The following is a 21637-nucleotide window of genomic DNA, read 5'->3' on the forward strand; positions in this document are numbered from 1 at the left end:
TGTTTAAAAGTAGACTGTGAAACAAATAAGAATTTAAATATTAAAGTCCAAAGTTCTCATCTGTAACACTTGAACTGTATATACAGTTTCAGAGTCTGAGCATTTAAGAGTGAGAAGAGGCAGCGATCATGTTGCAATCTGGGTACATTTCTACTGATGGAGTCATTAAAAAAAACACAGTAAAAGCATAACAGATAATTAAGAAAAAAATTGAAGTAAATCTTCCAAAACTTCAATAAAGAAATCAAATTCCAGATATGGGATTTCACATTCAAATACCATAAAATCTTAATATGTAAGAAATGGAAAAGCCTTTTAAAAGGCATCTTATTTAACCCCTTCATTTTAATGATGAAGAAACCAAGGACCCAAAAGATATGACTTGTTCAAGGTTACACAACAATGCTTCACAGAGTCTCAACCAACTTGGTTAGAATGTAAGCCCCTCAAAATTGGGGAGTTTCATTATTTGCATTTATATCTCCAACACCCTGCAAATAACAAACTCAATAAATGAGTGTTGATTGATAACTACAAAGAATCAAAAATTAGATAAGGCCAATGTACATGATACCATGAGAACGATAAGAACTTACAGAACAATTAGTTTGTTCTTCAACCTACATCTCTTATTCCATTTAGGTCTTATCAACATAGCCTCAAGAAGCCAATGTAGAAATAAGTACATACTTAAAATTAACTGAGCAGTAAAGCAAGTCTATAATTTCTATAGAAATTTTCCAAGTCTATAATTTCCTCACCTGAAATTCTCCTGACAGGACTCTCCGAGTATAAATATTGCTGGTGTAAGGTTCAATGGACTCATTATTCCCTAAAATCTGAGCAGTAGAGGCAGTTGGCATTGGGGCAAGCAGCAAACTGTTTCTGATGCCATACCTGGGGAAAAAAATAAAGCAAAATAATGTGATTATTGGTCCCAGAGCTAAAATCTGCAAAACCTACTGGAGTGGAATGCAACTGTAGCAAACAGGTAGAGGGTGGCTTAATTCATTATAGAGGCAACAGAGGCTTCACTCCTAAACAAGAGAATAACTATAACAATTACAGTGCTAGTGTCTCTGTGTTGGCAGTACCCAACATTCTGTAGCCTGTATCCAATATAACCTGGCCTCTGCTACCCACATTTTGGGACCCAGAGGACAATGCCTCCATGCTTAATAATGCCTTGCAAATAATAGGCACTCGATACATATTTCTCTATTTCATGAGATTCAACCTATTTTAGAGTATAAATATGCACATATTTGACAAACCTATACCATATACCTACATGTACACATTTCTTAACGCTAAGCATCTTTATCACCATTCTCTATATAACAGAAAATCTGATTCAAAACATGGTTTGACTATCACAACCTTCTCTTCAACTATTGACTCCTATAAGGAATATAATGGCTACAATTTCTCCATACCATGAAATCACCAGAGAAACTAATAGTGGGTAATGTTCAAAATGAATAATTTATGCATGACAGTACATAAAGGCATTGCAAATAAAGCATCATCTTGCAGAGAAATCTCATCTAGTTCTTGCCTTCTCTCCCTTGAAAGCATCCTTAGGGGCACCTCCTACATGAAGCAGTTCTTTGTCTAGCAATACTAGGTAGCCAGTTTGTACTGCCCCTTCTTCACCACCCACTGGTACATTTTATATATATCATGAAATCATCTGAGCCTTAATAGCCAAGCAGTATGGCACTGTGAACAGAAAACTGACTGTATGAAAAGTCATAACCTCACTGGCAAAGGGGAGATACCACCTATTCTGACAACCTCACAGGTAAAAACCAAATGTGATAAGAGATGTGAAACTACTTTGAAAACTATTTTCCCTCATTTAGCCTCTAAGTTTCTTAATGAAAAGGTGCATACCATGTCCCCATATTTTGTACCTATGGATTTATATAGCATTTACCATACTACTCTGCATCTTGATGATTCTGATTCTTGTCTAATTATAACACAGAGGTTTTTGACCCAGATGTTACTAACTCTGCAACCTCAAGCAAAACATGATTCCTCATTCCCCCACCTCAGTCTGTTAATCTGTGAAATGGAGACACCACGTATTAGACAGCCTGGTGTAAAAGACACATGGTTGGACTTGGAGCCAAGAAGACAGATTCTACTTCACAGACATGTTAGTCATATGGCCCTAGCAAATTAATCTCTCTTAGCCTCAGTGACGTCATAAGAAAAACATCCACAGCTCTTACTTGAGTCTTGAGTCTTTTGAGCTAATATAAATAAAAAGCTTTCAAAATCACAAAATACCGTGTGTCAGATACTAATAAAAAATATCTCATGAGGTTTTTGGTAATAGCTATCATATATATATGCATATATATATATATGCATATATATATACACATATATATGCTTTAAGTTTTGAAAGCACTTTACACACGTTAATTCATTTGAAGACTTTTCTAAGGACCAAGTGAGATAACAGACATAAAAGGTCTTTGAAAAGGTAATGTGTGTGTGTGTGTTTGCGCACGTGCGTGCGCATACTTCCATGCATTTCTGATCATTAGTAAGTGCAGCCTCCACCACTAGTGATCACAATAGCACCATGAACCTCTCATTCTGTGCAATTCTTGGCTATGATTTTCTATCAATTCCTCTACAGCGGATGTACCCAATGTTCTAGAGGCTTTTAAAAATATTTTGTGTATGCCAGTACAGCAGTCTAACCCTGCAGTATCAGTTCAACTCCTTTTCCAGTCATATATATCCAGAAAAAGAGTTTGCTAAGAACTGTACATTTTCCACTAATTTTACATGAAAATACAAAGGATGTGTGATTTTGTCAGTGGTAGGCAACTCTCTCCTCTAATGCAGATCACAATCTGTCTATGACTGAGTAGTTAAGTCCCAGGGCACATAAATATTAAACTTGCCTCATGTCACACAGCTGTCAAAGATGGATATATATGACTCAGAACTCTATTCAATAAATGACACTACTTTTACATTAATATTAATAAAATAAACATTCTCCAACTCCTATTGTATACATTGCGGATTTTGGATACGATCTCTAGGCAATACTAAGATACTCGTCTTCATGTTAGTGTTAACAGTCTTCAGGATATAAAGCGCTTATAAAAGAAAACAAAAAATACCTAAACCTAGGTTCTATTCCTTAATTAGGAAATCATCCTGCCCATAAGCCTTAAAAGACTCTTCATCTAAAAAATCCACAAAGCCCTAACTTGTTGGGATTTTTTCCCTAGTCAAAATTTACCAAAAGCTGCCTACCAAAATCTTCCTTTGCAATTTTTAACTTATTTCAGTGACAACGCATTCAAGCAAAATCCACCTATATTCTCAACATGGCTAAGCTACACACAATTTTTAGTGGTTGAAGGGAAAACTCAGCACTTGGTGATATGAATGAGTAACTAAAAGTAACTACTTTGGGACTAATCTGAGAAGCTGGATCCTTGAAAAATGAATATCTGCTAACACATTTACTCACTTTGCAATCTTCCCCTTGAGAAACTTCCAGTCCCACAGATCTGTAGGAGTGACATTCCACATGTCATACTGAAGAATCTGAAGAGAAAACAACCCAAATTTATCACAAACCAACAAAAAAGTTCCATCAGAGTTCTGCACAGGAAAAGAATTCTGCAATTGTCCCAATAAATCTTCCTCATTGCCAAATATTGAACAGGTCCAAACAAGGAAGGTTGGAAGACTACTCTTCCCTCACCTTTACTGATACTTTTCTACAGAAACCAATTTAAATAGATAAACCAAGAAAAAAAACCCACCTAAATTAAAATAATGACCAAATTCAAAACCCAAAGTCAAAGCTAGCTATCTATATTTGGTATTCAAAACCTTTTATAAAAGGCATATATATTATGAAATGTGTAAATTCCTATATGGCCAGGAATGTGATGTCACGCAGGTGCTACTCTGTACAGCCCCCTAGTATAAACATGCCTGTGTATAATGTATTAAAAACCCAATAGTGCTAAAATCCTCCCTCATATTTTCTTAATGTTATCCATTTACAATTAGCACACATCCTGTTTCCAGTTAGAAAATAGATTCTTATTTTTAATATGTGCATGTGTGTATGTATTACATATAACTAATCCTACAATAACTATACATAACATGTTACACAATATATTGACATATTAATATATTAACAATATATTAACATATCGGTACATATTAATATGTTAGAATACATTAATGCTAATAATATATCTAGCTTTCTGTGAATGAGATATGACTAGAAAGTAGGTCACATGAATAAGACCTAGCAGTTTGGAGAGACTACAAACTTAATATGACTTAGCAGTGTCACTCCAAAACTCCAAATGCAATCTTAGGTTGAAGTAACAGAAGCATAGTATCCAGAGTAAAGAAGGTCATAAACCTACTGTACTCCACTCTGGTAAGATATCCTCTGTAGCAGTGTTGAGTTCTGAGAACCACACTTCAAATGGAATAACAAGCTTAAACATATCCAAGACAGATGACAAGGACCAGTGATAATACTGCAGCCTGAGAATATTTCTACCAAAGGAGTTATTAAGACACACAGCAAGTTTGCAATAAATATTTTTTAAAATAAAGGTATGTAACTCCAAATCTTAAAAAAAAAATTTCAGATATAGGAAGTCACACCCAAATATTATAGTCACAGGGCTAGAAAGGTAGTTTAAAAGTCATCTTATTCAACTTTCTCACTCTAAAAATGGGGAAATTAGACCTGAAAAGAATCGCAAAATCATGTGATACAAGGACTGGTTGAAGAAATATAAGAACATTTATCCTGGAGTAATAAAGAGAGGGGGCAACAGATCACTGTTTAAACATGGGATACAAGGACTGGTTGAAGAAATAGGAATGTTTATCTTAGAGGGATTAGTATTTTAGAGTATTTGAAGGGCTGTCAAGGATTACACTTGTTTTGTTTAGCTCTAGAAAGCAGAACCAAGACCAACTGGTTGAAGTTCCAGAAAGGCAGATGGTGATCAATAGGGGAGAAAAAGATGTTTAGAGTTGTTAAAGTAGAATGGGTTGCCTAGAAAGACATAAAATTCTCCAATACTGGAAGATTTCAAGTAAAGATTGAATCACCACTTATTCAAAATGTTGCAGAAGAGATTTACATTTCAGGTAAAGGTTTGACTATACGACTTTTAAGGTTCCTTCCAAGTCTAAGAATCTATAAACTGAACTATAGTACAGTTATTTATGTGGGAAGTAACCACATTTCAGATAATGTGGGTAACGGCAATAGTCACTTAAAGCAATAATTTTCACCGTTGCAGAAATGATTATCCCATTCTAAGTATAAGAAGAGAGTTTAGACAAATTCTCTCAGGGCTAGAGGGCACAAGTGCATGACAATAAATGTTTCATCCATTTACTTACTCCTTTGCTGACAGGGGAGCCTTCATATGTTTCATATGGGCCATACTCCTTGGCCAAGTCACAGCTGGCTTCCAAAGCTCCATAATAAATGGTTTCAAAGATCTGTTTATTCAGTAACTGGGCCTCTGGACTCTCAAAAGGATATCTCATCAGAATAAAAGCATCGGCTAGACCCTGCACTCCAATACCAATGGGGCGATGACGTTTATTCGATAAACTTGCCTTAGTATCAGTTCAGAAAAAAAGGAAGAAAAGGAAAAACATGACTACTCAAATGATAACTCACATTTCCGTGGTGCTTTATAGTTTACAAAGTCTTTTCCTCATGACAACTCTGTGAGTTAGTGTTAAGTATAAAAATTGTTGCCCCTCCCCCACCAGCCCTTTTTACAAAAGAAGAAACTAAGGCTCCAAAAGATTAAGCAATTTGCCCAGTCAGAAAGTATCAGAGCCAGAAACTCCCATCTCCTAACTCCGAGTCCAATACTTTACAAGTACATGCTGACACACACTGTCCTTATATATCAAAATCTTTCAGAAATCCAAGTGTGTTTAATAAGTTTTCTTCACATTATTGATGAACAGAAGCCTTAACAAGGCTAGTCAGTTAGCTGGTTCTATTTCTTCATCACTCATACAATATTGTCCTTTCTCATCAGAAAGTGAAAAGATCAGTGTCAACCAATAGCCTTTCCCAAGCAGTACGCACTAAAAAAACAATAATAATTTCTTTCAAATAGTTACTACATACAATCTATAAGATCAGTTGTTTTTCTAATAAGGCATGAAATTAATTTCACAATTTAGTAAAAGTGAAATAAAGAGCAAAAAAAATTTACAAAGTCAAAGTATACTGCTTTTTCAAAATAGTATTGGATATAAATACTTCTGATAGCAACAGGCCAACAAAATAACAGCCAAAAGAATCCTTATACCTATTTTTTGGGGCAGCCCATATTACAAGGATTAGTTTATCAAATGTACTTGCAATGAGTTGCAAGGGCTTTAAAAACTATTTGCTCATGGAAACAAAAATTTCTTTGTCCCTGGACTCTAGCATTTACTAAGGTTAAATAAAAAAGCTAACTATTCATACCTCTGGGACCGGGTAATAATTGATATCAATAATCTTATTTAAGTTGCGAACAATGACTTTGGTAACCTCAGCCAGTTTCTGGAAGTCATATGTGTGTTCCAATGTGACAAACATATTCAGGGCCAAAGAAGCCAAGTTACAGACTGCAACCTAGAATACAAAGTTATTACAAGTTAGATACCACTGAGGTTAAATGCACAGCCTTAATTTCCTCATAACCATCAATGAACATTATGCTCAAATCTCAGGATTATAATCTTAGCTTCTTTTACCCCACAGCAGATCCTACTTCTTCTCTTACTCATGCCAATTTTCTTCTATCATCTTTCTAGTTTCTAGAAATTTTGGATCTGCCCTCTCCTCTATTTCTCACTAAGTACAATATCAAGGTATTTCACAAGTGGATAACTGGTGGAAAATAATAAAATATGTGAAGTCAATGTTGGAAGGGTTAGAAAAAACAGAAACACTAATATACTGCTGGTGGCAAAGTACTGTTCCAACCATTCCGGAAAGCAATTTGGAATTACGCTAACTAAAATGTCCATCCTCTTGGACCCACAGATTCCACTGCAAGGCACACACCCCAAGGTGCTCAAAGATAGAAAGAAAAGTGTCCCCTATATAAGGAAACATTCATAACAGCACGATTAAATACATGGTTTAATGGTACATAAAAGCAATGAAGTACAACTGCACTATAAGGAAAGATGACCATGAAGAATTCAAGAACAGCATGGAAGACATATGTAATGATGCAGAGTGGAGTCACCAGAACCAGAAAAACAACAAACTATGTAAATGCAGGGCACATACACACAAAAAATTAATGTGATGCAATTATAATGACTAAATTTAGGCCTAGAAAAAAGCTGAGGAAAGTATTTCTCTTCCTTCTGGTTACCATTTTTTTCTCTTCTCTTTCTCATTCTCTGTTACAAAGAGATGGCCTCACTGGGCCAGGGAAGAAACAAGGACATAATTGGAAACGAAGATGAGATAAAAATAAACAAATATTTTAAAAGTGGACATTTGCAGCAGCTCCTTTGATGGCCTCCTAGCTCTAATCTCTCCTCCCTCCAAGCTAACATTCTTCAACAAGAACCAACTTCCACACTGTTTCATGGTTATGGGCTTCATCCCTGTCCCCACCTCATCAGGCCCCATTTTATTCATTTCCCCTTCTTTCCTTGTTGAGGTTTCACCAAGCAAGTTGATTTAGTATCCCCAGTGCACAACTCACTCCCTTCCAATCTCTGAAACTTCATGAGCTTTTCTCCCACTATAAATAAAACAATGCTAGAAATCAAATAATCCAGTAAAACGTCTCATTTTACAGAGAAAGAAACTGAAGCCCAAGAAACATTATCCCTTCCCAAAGGTCACACTGCTTCTTTCCTCAGTTCACTATGTTTGATCCAGATCTGACGATCTGTGCTTCAACTTACAACCCTGCTCTTGCACCCCTTCTGCCATAAAGTGTTCCATTATACATAAATTATTGTCCCATTCCAAAGAAATCACACAAGTGGAAAAAGGACCCTTATGTGCAAAAATGTTTATAGCAGCTCTTTTTGTGGGGGCAAAGAATTGGAAATCAAGGGGATCCCCATCAATTGGGGAATGGCTAAACAAGTTCTGGTATATAAATGATGGAATGATATTGTGCTTCATAATAACCTGGAAAGACTTATACGAACTGATGCCGAGAGGAGCAAAACCAGGAGAACATTGTACACAATTACAGACACATTGTATCTGTGATGACTAACTTTGATAAACCTGGCTGTTCTCAGCAATACAAGGTTCAAAGACAGCTCCAAAAGACTCATGATGGAAAAAGCTATCAACATCCAGAGAAAGAATTACAGAGTCTGAATTCAGACTGAAGCAAAATATTTGCTCTCTTTTTTTTGTTTTTGTTTTATTTCTTCTTCGGTTCATTTCACTGCTTATAATTCTTTACAACTTGACTATTTTGAAAATATGTTTAATGTGAAGGTATATGTAGAACCTGTATCAGATTACATGCCGTCGTGGGGGGGGGGGTGGAGGAGAGGAAGGGGAAGAAAATTTGGAACTCAAAAACTTGGGGAACTAATGCTGCAAACTAAAAATAAATAAAATAAAACCCAAAAAATAAATAAATAAATAAATGGAATTATCATCTCTCACTAGACTAACAATTACATGTGTGAGCTGAACACATCAATGTGTCACACCAGCAATCTTGTCAGTATCTATCGTACACAGAAAAGCTTAAAGATCACTAAGTTATGGTAAGGACCACGCTTCCTAAGTTTTTTTAACCTTTCTGTGTCTACAACAGCATCTGCCACTTATGAAAAAATGCTGAACACTCTTCCCATCCTTCAGGAAAAGACCAAAGCTAGCAAGATCTTTCACTTTACACTGAAGAGGGCTATGCTCTTGCACTCACCTCATCTTTACTAGTGTACTCTACTATCTCTGTGCACAAATTGCTGCATTTGATCGTTCCCAGGTTCTGCTGATTGCTTTTCCGATTACAGCTGTCTTTGTAGAGCATGTAAGGTGTCCCTGTCTCTGTCTGAGACTCAATGATGGCATACCAGAGCTGCTGGGCTTTTACAACTTTACGGACACGACCTTGCTTCTCATAACTGAAAGGCAAAGAGTGTTTGAAAATTTTATTAAAGACAAATTGGACCAAGTTAGAGGAAAGAAAGACTATTTTAAATGATCAATTCTATTACAGATGTCTACTTTAAGAACTGCGAAGACAGACTACAAGGATGTAAGGAACTAGTTCTCAAAGCTCTCAAACACATGGGATTTCCAGGTTTCCTGTTTCTACTTTATTATGTGACCTTTACTTGCCAATATCCCCTCTTTCTTAATTTCTCTCTACTACTGCCCCAGCCGATCCTAGGCTCAGCAGGGACACCTCCATGTCCTCCTCCTTTTTCGTGTTCTAGACCTGTGAATTCATTGATACAAGGAATTTCTGTTGTAAAAACTCCCTCTGCCAGTGCAAATTAACAATTTATTTATGACTTAAAGTCTCTGAGAGTTGCTTGGCACACTGAAAATTAAGGGACTTGCCCACTGCCACACAGCTGGTATATATCAGAGGCAAAAGAAGAACCCAGGTCTTCTTGGCTCCATGAGTAACCATCTAACCATCCTCCATACTGACTCTTCCCTTCCCTTGGTATACTCAAAACAGCACTGAGTTTCTAAAAATAACTAAAAGAAATCTGGTAAAATGTTGGCAGTAACAACTAGGCAATACAGAAGATGTCACCGCCCCTGTAGTGTGAGGTTCCAATTGTGGAAGTCAAGTAAAAAGTAGAATCAGAAGAAAATCCCAAGAAAAAAAATTAGGTTCTCTTCCTGTCAACAAATCTGTTTAGTACTGGTCTTCTTGTTATTCAGTCTGACTCTTTATGACCCCATTTGGAGTTTTCTTGGCAAAAATATTGGTTTGCCATTTCCTTCTCCAACTCATTTTACAGATGAGGAAACTGAGGCAAACAGGGTGAAGTTACCCAGGGCCACAAAGCTAGTAAGTGTCTGAGGCCAGATGTGAACTCGGGAAGAGGAGTCTTCCTGACTCCAGGCCCAGCACTCTATCTACCGTGCCACCTAGCTGATCAGTATCCCTTTAATGTGACCCCATTCTTGACATAGGAACACTAACAGAGCACAGTAGGAAGCATATAGAGTTCAATGTATTCAATTTGTCTAATACAGTTAATATCAATTTACTCCTACAGTTAAGCAACCTTTCAAAAGTAGGCTTGATCTCTAAGCACTTTCTATTGGTGATACAATAGACATTTTCCAGAATTCATTACCTGACAGAGCAAAATAAAAACAAAACATTTAACAAAAGTGTCAGACAAAAAGAATGAAATGGGGAATACCCACAACAAAGGCTGAAGGTCCATTTATATCTTGGCCTGTGTAATAAACATTCACCTCTCTATTCAACAAATACTCTCTACTGTTAAAGTACTTACAGTCTAGAAGGGGATAAGATAAAAACACAGGAGGAAAATACAGTTTTATGTCATAGTTACAGTAGAGAAACACAAAATAAAGCAGTATTTTATCACGTCTAAGAAAAAAAACCAAGGTGCTTAGTAATTGAGTACTTAATTATATGCCTTCCCTGACATATAACAGAAATTTGGCTATTCCAGGCCAAGATTATCAGTAAATCAACATTAAGCTCCTACTATACACAAGACACTGTCCTAGGAAAAAAAGACATGATTTAAAAATATTTAATTTTTTTTCTTTTGTCATACCTTTCATATAACTTCTCAAATTCTTCTCCCCAAACATCATCCAGACCAGGGCACTCATTAGGACACATCAGGGACCAGTCCTACAAGAGAGAAAAAAAACTCCTGTATGGGAAGGTTAGTTAACTACTTTATCCCACAAGTCTTAATGCATTAGATAGGAATTCTTTTCATTCATTGCTCTACAAATGGGCTGTGGCAATAATTCTTTATCAGTGACCCAGTCTTTTCTATACCATTCCTTCTTTAGAGTCCTTTTTATTTATGTCAAATATCTATTTTAGATAACAAACCTCTAAACGGCTGACACAACATCTTCTAAATTGCTTTGTCCAGTATTCTACATGGAGCCACATGGAGGTAAGCACTTAACAAGCACTAGATGCAACAACAGGAAAGAGAAATTTCCTAAATCATGTCATTCACTCATTTAATCTCCACAACTGGTATCGAGTACTCACCTGATTGTTCTCCACACGTTTCATAAAGAGATCTGGGATCCAGAGGGCGAAAAAAAGATCCCTGGCTCGCTGCTCTTCCTTCCCAGTGTTCTTCTTCAGATCAAGGAATTCAAAGATGTCTAAGTGCCATGGTTCCAAGTAGATGGCAAATGCCCCTGGCCGCTAAAAGGCAAATCATTGCCGTTTTAAGAACTAGAATAATAATCCAAAAGCAATAATCTCTTAAAATTATAGAGGAATTTTTTACTTTCCAAAGCATTTTCACATTCATTACATCTCATTTGTTCCTCACTATGAAATATTATGAGATAGGCAAAGTAGGGACTGTTCCCATTTGACAGATGAGGAAACTAAGCAGGGTGGTCAAATGGCTTGCTCTTCCATGGGAAAGCCAAATTTCAATAATATATCAGACCAGGCATGTAATTAATCAACTATATGCTTGGAAATTTATACCTAAATAGGTAAAAGAATGGCTGTCACATAGAGCAAGATATAATTCTAATCCTTAGAGATGAAGACAGCAATAAGACCTAGATACCTTCTAGAACTGTTTCACCCCCTTTCAATGGCACCAAATGAATATGTAAAGTTCAGAGAAGGGATTTACTTCTTTAACCATAAAGTTGTTCCCTTTAGAAAAAGAGGACAAAAGGGAAACCTATGATAACAAGTTCTTTATGAGCTGAAAATAGCAAATCAAAAGGGAGCTAGCTCATCACTAGATAATATAGCAAAAGCAATTATTATATAAAACATTCATAAGGGGCAGGGTGGGTCAGGAAACCAAATCAAAATATACACACAAGTATTAACTTTATACTGACTTGCTCCCTCAACTTTTCTATACTTCAGCCCCCCCCCTCCCATAAAACGACAATGATTTTTTAAACTTTATAAAAGACTTTATAAAAAATTCCAACACTTAAAAAGACAGGAAGATTATCAGCTATTTTTTTTTTACAAAGGTCTTTGCAAAAGTAAACTGAAACACGAAGGGCTTAACAATAACAAACTGCACACAAGTGAGTCACCTCACTGCAAGCAGATGTTGACCTTTAATTTTGATTCTCACACTCTGAAGAAAGTAGAATACCTTGTTACCCCCTTGATCCACATAGCGAGCTGTATTGTTGTACACCCTAAGCATCGGAACAAGGCCATTAGAATTGCCATTTGTCTGAAAGAAACAAATAAAAATGCTCAGCTTAATTGTCAGTGGAGTGGAGGAAAGATCAAGATGGCCAAACAAAACAAATGACTCCAGCAGCAGCCAAATAAGATCCCAGTTCTTGGATATTAATTCATTAAGTTTCAACTTTCTTCTGTCTCTTAAAGATCCCTTGAAAACAAGTTGCTCAGCATAAATAAAGCAAGAAAAGGGAGGATGTGACTCCACTGACACCTTATTCATAGTGCAACATTCCAATTTTAAATGTAAGGCTAATTTTAATTTAACATACAAAACTGCTTTAAGTGAAAATCTTGGCTATGGTAGGAAAAGTAGCATGTTAAAGAAACAATTGGGGAGGTTGACATTTTCTTATTCAAAATATAAAGATACCATTGAGAGCTCAAAAATAACCGAATAAGCAAATCATAAGTTCTGCTATTCATAAGCTACTGCCTTGGGCAAGTCACTTCTTCTCTATGGACTTCAATTTTCTCATTTGTAAAATTAGAGAGCTAAAATAGATCACTTCTAAAGATCTCTCTCTCCCAGCTCCAGAAATTTTATGATTCTATGAATGAACTGGTTCTAAGAGAAAAAGACAAATCAGAGGATTAGAAGGAGCTTCACAAATTAATCTGGCCAGTCTGCCACAAGCAATGATGAAAAGAGTTAAAAAAGATGAGTACATAAACAGCTCAACTCTTACATAATCATCACGTCATATTAACAAAGCATAGCACAATGGTTTCCCCAAACAGGCAAAATAAATTTCTAATTTACCCTTGACTTTTTTTTTTTATTTTTAAGAAAAGCATTTCTCACCCCACTGCTGTCATTTACAGGAGTCTATCCATGTGTAAAACTTGGGACTGAGCCCTTCTCTTTTCTGAGGGGGGGAAGTGGAGGGGGGTAAAAAGGAACAAGAATTTATTATGATGCCTACTATTTGCCAGGCACTGTGCTAAGCAATTTTTTTAAACAAACACTAAGTCACTTGATTCTCACACCAACCCTAAGAGGTAGATGTTGTTATTTGCCTCATTTTACAAATGAGGAAACTGAGGCAAACAACAATGAAGTGACTCATCCAGGGTTGCATGACTACCAAGTGTCTGAGGCCACATTTGAACTCAGGTCTTTCTGATTTGAGGCCCAGTGTTCCATCCACTGTGCCACCAGAAGGTGAAGAGTTGACTGACAATGAAAAAGAAACAATCTTTCTCACAATTCAGAGCTAAGCACGTCTTTCCTTGCAGCTCACAGAACTAAAGTTTGAAGTTGGCATCAGCTTCAATAAGGTGGCATTAAAAAAAAAAATCCCGATGAAACACTAGTACTGAACATATAGAAAATTTTATGAAGAATGTCTCTCAATTTTGCAGAGAATCAATATAATAATGAGTACCACTTTATCCAAATTTCATCATAAAATATATTACAGGACCTCAAAGCTAGAAAGGGAGAGAAGAGGAGGGAAATAAACATTTACAAAGTTCCTACTATGTGCCAGGCACTGTGCCAAGTATTTTTACAAATATCTCATTTGATCCTCACAACAGCCCTGAAAGGTAGGTGAAGCTATTATCCACAATTTACAGGTGAGAAAACTGAGGCAAACAGAAGTTACATGACTTCCCTGAGTGTCTGAGGTTGGATTTGAACTTAGGCCTTCCTGACTCCAAGCCCTACATTCTATCCACTGTGCCACCAGCTGCCTCTAAGAACCATGCAAATCATCTATTCCAACTCCCTCGTTTTACAGAGAAGGAAAATAAGACCCAAAGAAAAGGGACTGGCCCAAAGCCACACAAGTAGTCAACAGTACAGATGGAACTAGACCCAGGCCTCTTGATTCTTGGTCAAGTGCTCTATTATTTCAGGTTTATACTACACACGCCAGAATTTCACTCAATTAGTTTTCTTCAAGTCAAACCTTGGACACTTACCCCAGCAATGTAACTTCCTGTAGCTCTGATACAACTCACAGCAACTCCAATGCCACCAGCTGACTTGGAAATCAGTGCACACTGCTTTAGTGTGTCATAAATGCCTTCAATACTATCATCTTTCATACTCAGAAGGAAGCAACTACAAGAAAGCAAACATGCAAAAGTAAATAACACTGAGATAAGCCAAAGCAGAATGATAGTGTACTTGTATTCTCAGAAGACCATAACGTTTATTACGTATGAGAGCAGAAACTATAAAGAAAATTTTAAATCTTCAAAACCAGTTTTATTCACCCTAAGCCCTGAAATTATTAGTATGACAAAGCCTGAAAGATAAATCCAGAAATTGTCTTCTGACATTTTTGTAATCCTGCTACTCCCCATTTACCACCACCAACTCCTCCAACTGAATTACCAATTCCTTCTGCTCCTTAGTTAACAAAAACCCCCACCAAATTGCCAACTCGCACCTCTAAGGCATTAAATAATAAAAAGCACTTTCCTAACAACAATCTGGCATGGTAAGTAGTAAAAGTATTATCATCTTTCTACAGATGAAGAAAATGAGGGTCAAAGAGACTAAGGAATGTCCCAGTCACCCAGTTATTCAGGACCACAGCCATTCATCTTGATTTTTATCCTGCTGCTGGACTTCAATGACTCTGGAAGAAAGAGTGAGGCTAACAACTTTGCACAGCTCTGCCTCACTTAAATCCAATTCACACACAAGTCAAGACATCACCCAGGATATACTATTTTACCCCAACATTGGGAATCATTGATCCTCTTTGAAAATGAAAGACAAACCACAAGGCTGTTCAGGGTTCTTGGCTCCAAGTCCAGGGTCCTTTGTACTATGCAATATTGCCTCCACAGCCAACCCATTTCTGCATGACATCTCTAAATTAATATTTCTAAAATACATTTTCACCATACTCTTTTATCTACTCAAGGAGCAAAGACTACCTATTACATCACCTCCAAGATCTTATTCTGGTTTTCACAATCCTCATTAAATCTAGCCACCTACTCTCTACCCAGATTTATTTCCAACTATTCCCCCACATGCATCAAGTTAGGCCAGGATATACCATGATCATTCATACCTCAGGGCCTCTCCCTCCGCTCTATGCCCTCCTCCCCACCCATCTCTTCACAAAATGTCCTTCCCTGTTTCCCTACATTCATCAAAGCCTTACATATACTTCAAGGTCTACATCAAGTGCTGCCCTCCCCTTCAAAATCTCTTATCTCCTACTGCACTTAAAAGTGGCAATGCCTGTTTAGAACCTAGTCTAATTGTGTCTTTTTGTGTCTTAAGTAAAGTCTTAAGTAAAGTTATCTCAACTAGACTTCAAAACTTATTCTTCTGCATTTATAAAGAAACAGATCCCATGTAAGCCTAGACCTGACTGATCTCCTTCCAGTTTGGGGCCCATTGCTTCATAATATCTCTTCTCCACAACATCTAGCATAGTTCTGGGCATTGAAATGGCACTCAGTGGGTGCTTAATTCAAAGGATCCTTGATTTGATTTTGTTAGTGTGAAAGATTTCCACATGTTGTAACTCACCCCATCAACAAAGGCCTATCTGTGACTTGGTACATCAAGTCTAGGGAGCTCTCTGAAGCACAGGGAGGTAAAGTGTCAGAGGCAGGATTTGAACTCAGGTGTTCCTGACTCCTAGCCACTTAGATCACAGTTATTTCCTTCCTCAACCCCCACCATAATAGTCACAAAATCCAAAGAAGGCAAAGTAGCTTGAATTTCTTCTCTCCTTCCTCCCTGACTTCCTTTATGCCTACAGGCTGTATTAGATGCTTGGCATGCTAGATGAAACTAATCTGGCTTGTTTGTAATACCTAAGAACTGGTCTGCCTTTTCAAAGGGTAATTGAAGGAAAACATTAACACTGTCAACAACATGACCTAGGGCAGAGCAAATCCACATCTCTTGAAAAGGCATAAAATGCCTAACTTTTTGCCCAAGAAACAGAAACATTAGGCCAAAAGTCACATCTTAACAGTTATATATTTTTCTGCAGCTAAGACAATTCCTCAGCATTGAGGACCAGACCTAATTCTTTTGGGGTCCTGCAGAATCTTTGGTCCAATATTCTATAAAAATGCTGCTATTTATTGCTCAACTAAGAGTTCCCTTCGATATAAAGGCAGATATTCTGTCATAAATCCAGCATATGGGGTACAAATCTAAGACCTAAAGTAATCTTACTGTGATTGTCTGAAGTGCTCATATTTTGAAAAATGCTACGAAGAACTGTTCCAATTTGTTTAGGCCAAAGTTTGTCTCTATAGGACAGAAGACTTCCAGAGCATTAAGGAAAGTCAACAGGGATAAGGGAAATAACGTACCTAGAAAGCTGGGGACGGTTGGTGCCTGCATTAAAGAGGGTAGGGGAAGCATGAGTAAACCATCTCTCAGAGAGAAGGTTGTAGGTTTCAATAGCAGCATCAATGTCCTCTTTGTGAATCCCCACAGACACTCTCATTAGCATGTGCTGAGGTCGTTCAGCCACTGAAGGTAAGAAAGAGAGGTGATTCTTAGATGACATGACAGCTCACCAGAATAAGTTTGGGACACATGGTGACGTCAAAAAAAGAAAAACCAAAATGTCATTAGAAAAGCTTGAAAGGAAAAACTAAGACAACTGTTCAAATCTATAACCTAAAGTATAAAAATACCATTTGGAATTCAGAAGACAGACCTTTTAAGCTGAAGAGCACAGTTCATTATGCAACACCACAAAGAGAAAACAAGTCACTCAAGAATGTGCTTAGTTCTTACCCTTTCCATTGATCTTCAACAAATAGGAACGTTCTAAGGTCTAGAAGAAAAGCCAAAGCAGACACCATGAGTCATTCAGATTGTAATTTAACTGAGGTTTCACAGAATGCTGTAGCTGGGAGAGGCCACCTGGAGTCCTAGACCAACATCTTCATCTTACGGAGGAAACTATGACCCAGAGGTGCAAAGTGATCTCCCAAATGTCGCAAAACAAAGTCAGTGGCAAAGTCAGGACTAGAATTGAGGTCTCCTGGCTCCCAGTCCAACACTCTTTCCCTTGTACCACACACAAAGCCATTCACAGTAAGGCAAGCTTCAATTCTTTTAAAATTCAACTATTAAAAGGAAAGTAAATTACAAGTGACTTTTCCACAACATGTTGTTGCTTAATCATTTCAGTTGTGTCTGACTGTAACCCTTTGTGGGATTTTCTTGGCAAAGACCCTAGAGCAGTTTGCCATTTTCTTCTCCAGCTCATTTCTGAGGCAAACACGGTTAAGTGACTTGCCCAGGGTCATACGGCTAGTAAGAGTCTGAGAATAGATTTAAACTCAGGAAGATACATCTTCCTGACTCCAGACCCAGAACTCTATCTACTTCACCCCTAACTGCCCCTATTAAACAACATGGCACACTGCAAACAGTAGTTGCTTTAAAAATATCTAACTGCATTGCATAAAGACTAGTTTGATTCTGGATCCCCTCCTATTATCAAACGTTGGCCTTTTAAGAGTTTGGGTTTAAAAAATACCAAGTGATAAAAATTCTAGAAAAAAATTATTTCATAATTATTACTAGCTAGGTATAGCACTCTGTACAAATGTCACTGAATGGCTAGTATGCTATAATTTAGAATAATTTTGAAGAATCCTCCAGTACCCTTCTTAAGCCACCCAAAATGCTAAAAAGAAATAGCAAAAAGCCCAAATAAGGGTAGAAATGCCCAGCTAGCTCAAATTGTACTTCATCTCCCTACTGCTTTAGATTACTTAGCCCCTTTTAACAATCTCTCACTCCCACAAAAATAAATTAGTTAATTAATAGATAAATAAATTCAGAGCATTTCTTACCTTAAAGCCAAAGTAATTATAAGAGAAATCTCGATCATAAATAATGGCGGAGTTGAGTCGCTAATGAGAAAGAAGTTCAGAATTAGATTAACTGAAAAAATTTAAGACACTAAAAATTTCCTCCAATAGTCTTTTTCAAAAAAATCAGCCATTCTATTTCATCCAACTACAGAAAAAACCAAGCATCTAGCCAGGTATACTCCATTATTGTCTAAAAACACAAATTTCTCTGAAAATCGACCCAGAAGGGTGGATTAAAATTTGGCAAAGCAGTGTATACAAAAGTTTACTTCATCTTATATGATGAAAAATAGCTTAATTTTTCAAAATTCAAAACAACTATTTGGAGCTAAATTCTTATTGTTCTAATTTTTTCTATACTCTACAAAATAATCAGGAACAACTGTCAATTTTGCACTAAAATATAGTTTTGCATCAAAATATAGTTCGATCAAAAACTTTAATGTAGCATTGGACATGTGGTAAATAGTTGGAAATGAAACTAGCCTTAAGACAAAAATAACAACAGAGATTCTTAGTATGTATCCAGTAATAACTCTTACCTGAAGTTAACTTTACAATTGGCTTTTAATTAGTCATCAACCCAAACATCCATTACATAGGTAATATATTTGAGGGATTTAGAGCTCAATGGACCCTGAGAAATCATCTAGCCCAACCTGCTCATTTTATAGATAAGCAAACTAAATAAATAAGTCCTTGTGCATGTTTGCAGACCATCCCTTGCTTAAAATTCACTCACTCTTCTCTCTACCATTCAGAATCCTTAAGTGATGCCTCTTCCCTGAAGCCTTACCTTACTCATCCATTTTTACTATTCTCTCCCTACTCAATTTTCTTTACAATATACTTCTTTGTGTAAATATGTGTAAAATGCATATATGTATGTAAATACTCCCCAGCCTCCCCACTTGCCATTGGAATGTAAGCTCCTTGAGGCTAGGGGCTCTTATTCACATTTTTATATGCCCAATGTCCAGCATAGTGCCCTGCACATAGTAGGCATTTAATAAATGTTTGTTGGGCTGAATTTGAGAGTAATTCAGAAGAGCTACCAAGACCCATACAATCTTCCCCTTTCCTAGTGCCTCAAAATTACTTATGGAAGGGGACTGGAGCATAGGAAAGCAACTAGATAGGATGGTGGAGAAGATCTTAAAATTTCAGTTGAGAGCAATATAAAAACAAAAGGTACCCAAAGAATAAGATCATTTTTAAAAAGATGAGCAGGGCCCTTAATTCTACAGGCGACAGACAATATGCAAATCTGACCTTTAACATTTTGAAACATATGTCAAATGCTATCAATAATATAATCTACTGTATTTACATCTAGCTGTGGAGGACAGGATAAATAATAGCACCATGAACAGTCTCTTGAACACTGTTAGTATTTAATATACCCCCTTCTTAGGGAGCATTCTTCATCCCATACACCAATCACTGTTTGCCAGCAAATGTTTGATTTACTCTCTGTAAACAAATTGATGAGTTAGTCAATAAAAAACACAACATACATTGCAAAAAAAAATTTCATATGAGAAGCATGACACTTACATCTTTATTGGCTAAAACAACATCTAGGGTTGATTTTGCCACCATGGGAGAATGCCTTTCATTAGAAGGATTTATGTAGTTATAAAGGTCTTCCATCACATCTAAAAAAAAAAAAAAAGAAATTAGAATGGTAATTTAGCCTTGAAAGGAACAATTTTGAAAACTCTAGATATTTTAGGTTTTTTTCCTCCTCTTCTCTCCAAGGTCTCATAAACTTCTAGTCACAGGAGCTTATTTTTTAGCAGAACCTTGGCCTGATTTTCTCAGAAACTGTCATAGCAAACATTGCTACTCTTAAAATGTGAACTCTGGTCCACAGAAAAAGAAGAGAGCATGACTCAAGGCCTGGACAATATTCTAGGAATTCAACACCTGTGGATAACTAAACTCACTTGATCTAACTTAACTCATGACACTGGTCAAATAACTTTCCTTTGTTTCAGCTTCTTCATATTTTTAAATGGCTATGATAGAATGAAATGCTTATTAATGGTGATAGGTAACAAAGGAAGCTGGTGTATAGTTGCCAACCGCCATCTATTCCACCTTCTTCTAACAGACCCACAGCTTCTAGGCACTAACAGACTCTCAAGATACTTTGGGGTTTTAAGGGTTTTTTTTCCTTTCTGAGGAAAAAAAGAGGTCAAGAATTGAAATGTGACAAGATAATAAATTGTAATATTTCTAAACAAAAAGTATCTTTTTAAATTCACAATCAGTTCTTACCAGTTCCCTTCCATTTTCACAGAATGCTAAATTCTCTCAATTTTCCAACTCAGACTCACCACTGAATACTTTCTTTGTTTCTTTATGCAAATTAGAAACAGCAATCCTAGCTGCTAAGATGGCATAGTCTGGATGCTTGGTGGTCAAGGTTGCAGCTGTTTCAGCAGCCAAGGTGTCTAATTCCACTGTGGTCACCCCACTATATAATCCTTGGATAACTTTCATGGTGATTTGGGCCTAGAGAAACAAAATCACAGGTTCTCTATCTTTTATAAGAATAAAACGAAAGCTACTGAGAATAATTGTAGCAGGTTACAATTATATAGCATCTTATGTTGGCAAAGCACTTCATGGGCAGTATCATCTCACTAGAATTGCACAACAATCCCATAAGATATGTGTGATGGAAGGACCTACCTTTGGTAATTGGGAAAAAGTATCATGTTTGGTTTCCTAGTTGAGAGATGAAATCTTAATCTCAACACCTCTGCACAGGCTTGTCCTCCATGTCTGAAATGTACTTCCTTCTCACCTCTATTATATCACAGAATTCCGGGCTCCTTTAAAAACTCATCTTATGTGTCACTTTCTCCTGATTTCTATAGTTGTTAGTGCTCCCCCTTCTCAAATTATCATGTATATAACTATCTGTTTACATGTTGTAACCACTGTAGTCCTTCCTCCCACCCAGTAGAATGTAAACTGGTTTTTTTATTTGTCTTTGTGCTCTTCCATGCTTAGCACAGTGACTTGCATATATCAGATGTTTAATAAAATTATATGGGATTGGATACATAATATTGGAATTCTTGAGATGCTTTATCCCTAGGCTGGTCACAAGTAGAGAAATCTCACAGCCTTTCTTTAGACCATACGAGTCCTGGAGGAGTTGTGATCTAAGTTAGTGGAGGGAGTAACCATACTAATGAAATCAAAGAACCTTGAAGTATGGAGAAAGGACTAAAAACCTGCCATGCAATCAGAATTCTTCATTGGCTAGGAGTGAGCCTGGGAAGATACACCAGCTTGATCCAGCATACCCTTGTGGGCAAATC

At 36.9% G+C, this 21637-nt stretch overlaps 1 protein-coding gene across 1 annotated transcript in view; it reads right to left on the minus strand.

Moving 5' to 3' along the window:
• The window catches only part of RRM1 (ribonucleotide reductase catalytic subunit M1), a 34997-nt gene that overhangs the window by 5300 nt on the left and 8060 nt on the right, over positions 1 to 21637 (minus strand). The window contains exons 3-16 of the mRNA XM_036746299.1: positions 20642 to 20819; positions 19857 to 19957; positions 18279 to 18338; positions 17209 to 17248; positions 16776 to 16938; positions 14400 to 14541; positions 12376 to 12459; positions 11280 to 11441; positions 10822 to 10901; positions 8967 to 9168; positions 6527 to 6676; positions 5431 to 5652; positions 3509 to 3585; positions 762 to 897 (exon numbers count right to left, since the gene is read on the minus strand). Of these exons, the coding sequence (XP_036602194.1) occupies positions 762 to 897; positions 3509 to 3585; positions 5431 to 5652; positions 6527 to 6676; positions 8967 to 9168; positions 10822 to 10901; positions 11280 to 11441; positions 12376 to 12459; positions 14400 to 14541; positions 16776 to 16938; positions 17209 to 17248; positions 18279 to 18338; positions 19857 to 19957; positions 20642 to 20819 (1797 nt within the window). The remainder of the gene's footprint in view (positions 1 to 761; positions 898 to 3508; positions 3586 to 5430; positions 5653 to 6526; positions 6677 to 8966; positions 9169 to 10821; positions 10902 to 11279; positions 11442 to 12375; positions 12460 to 14399; positions 14542 to 16775; positions 16939 to 17208; positions 17249 to 18278; positions 18339 to 19856; positions 19958 to 20641; positions 20820 to 21637) is intronic.

Source organism: Trichosurus vulpecula, chromosome 2 (genome assembly GCF_011100635.1).
Source record: "Trichosurus vulpecula isolate mTriVul1 chromosome 2, mTriVul1.pri, whole genome shotgun sequence".
Lineage (NCBI taxonomy): Eukaryota > Metazoa > Chordata > Mammalia > Diprotodontia > Phalangeridae > Trichosurus > Trichosurus vulpecula.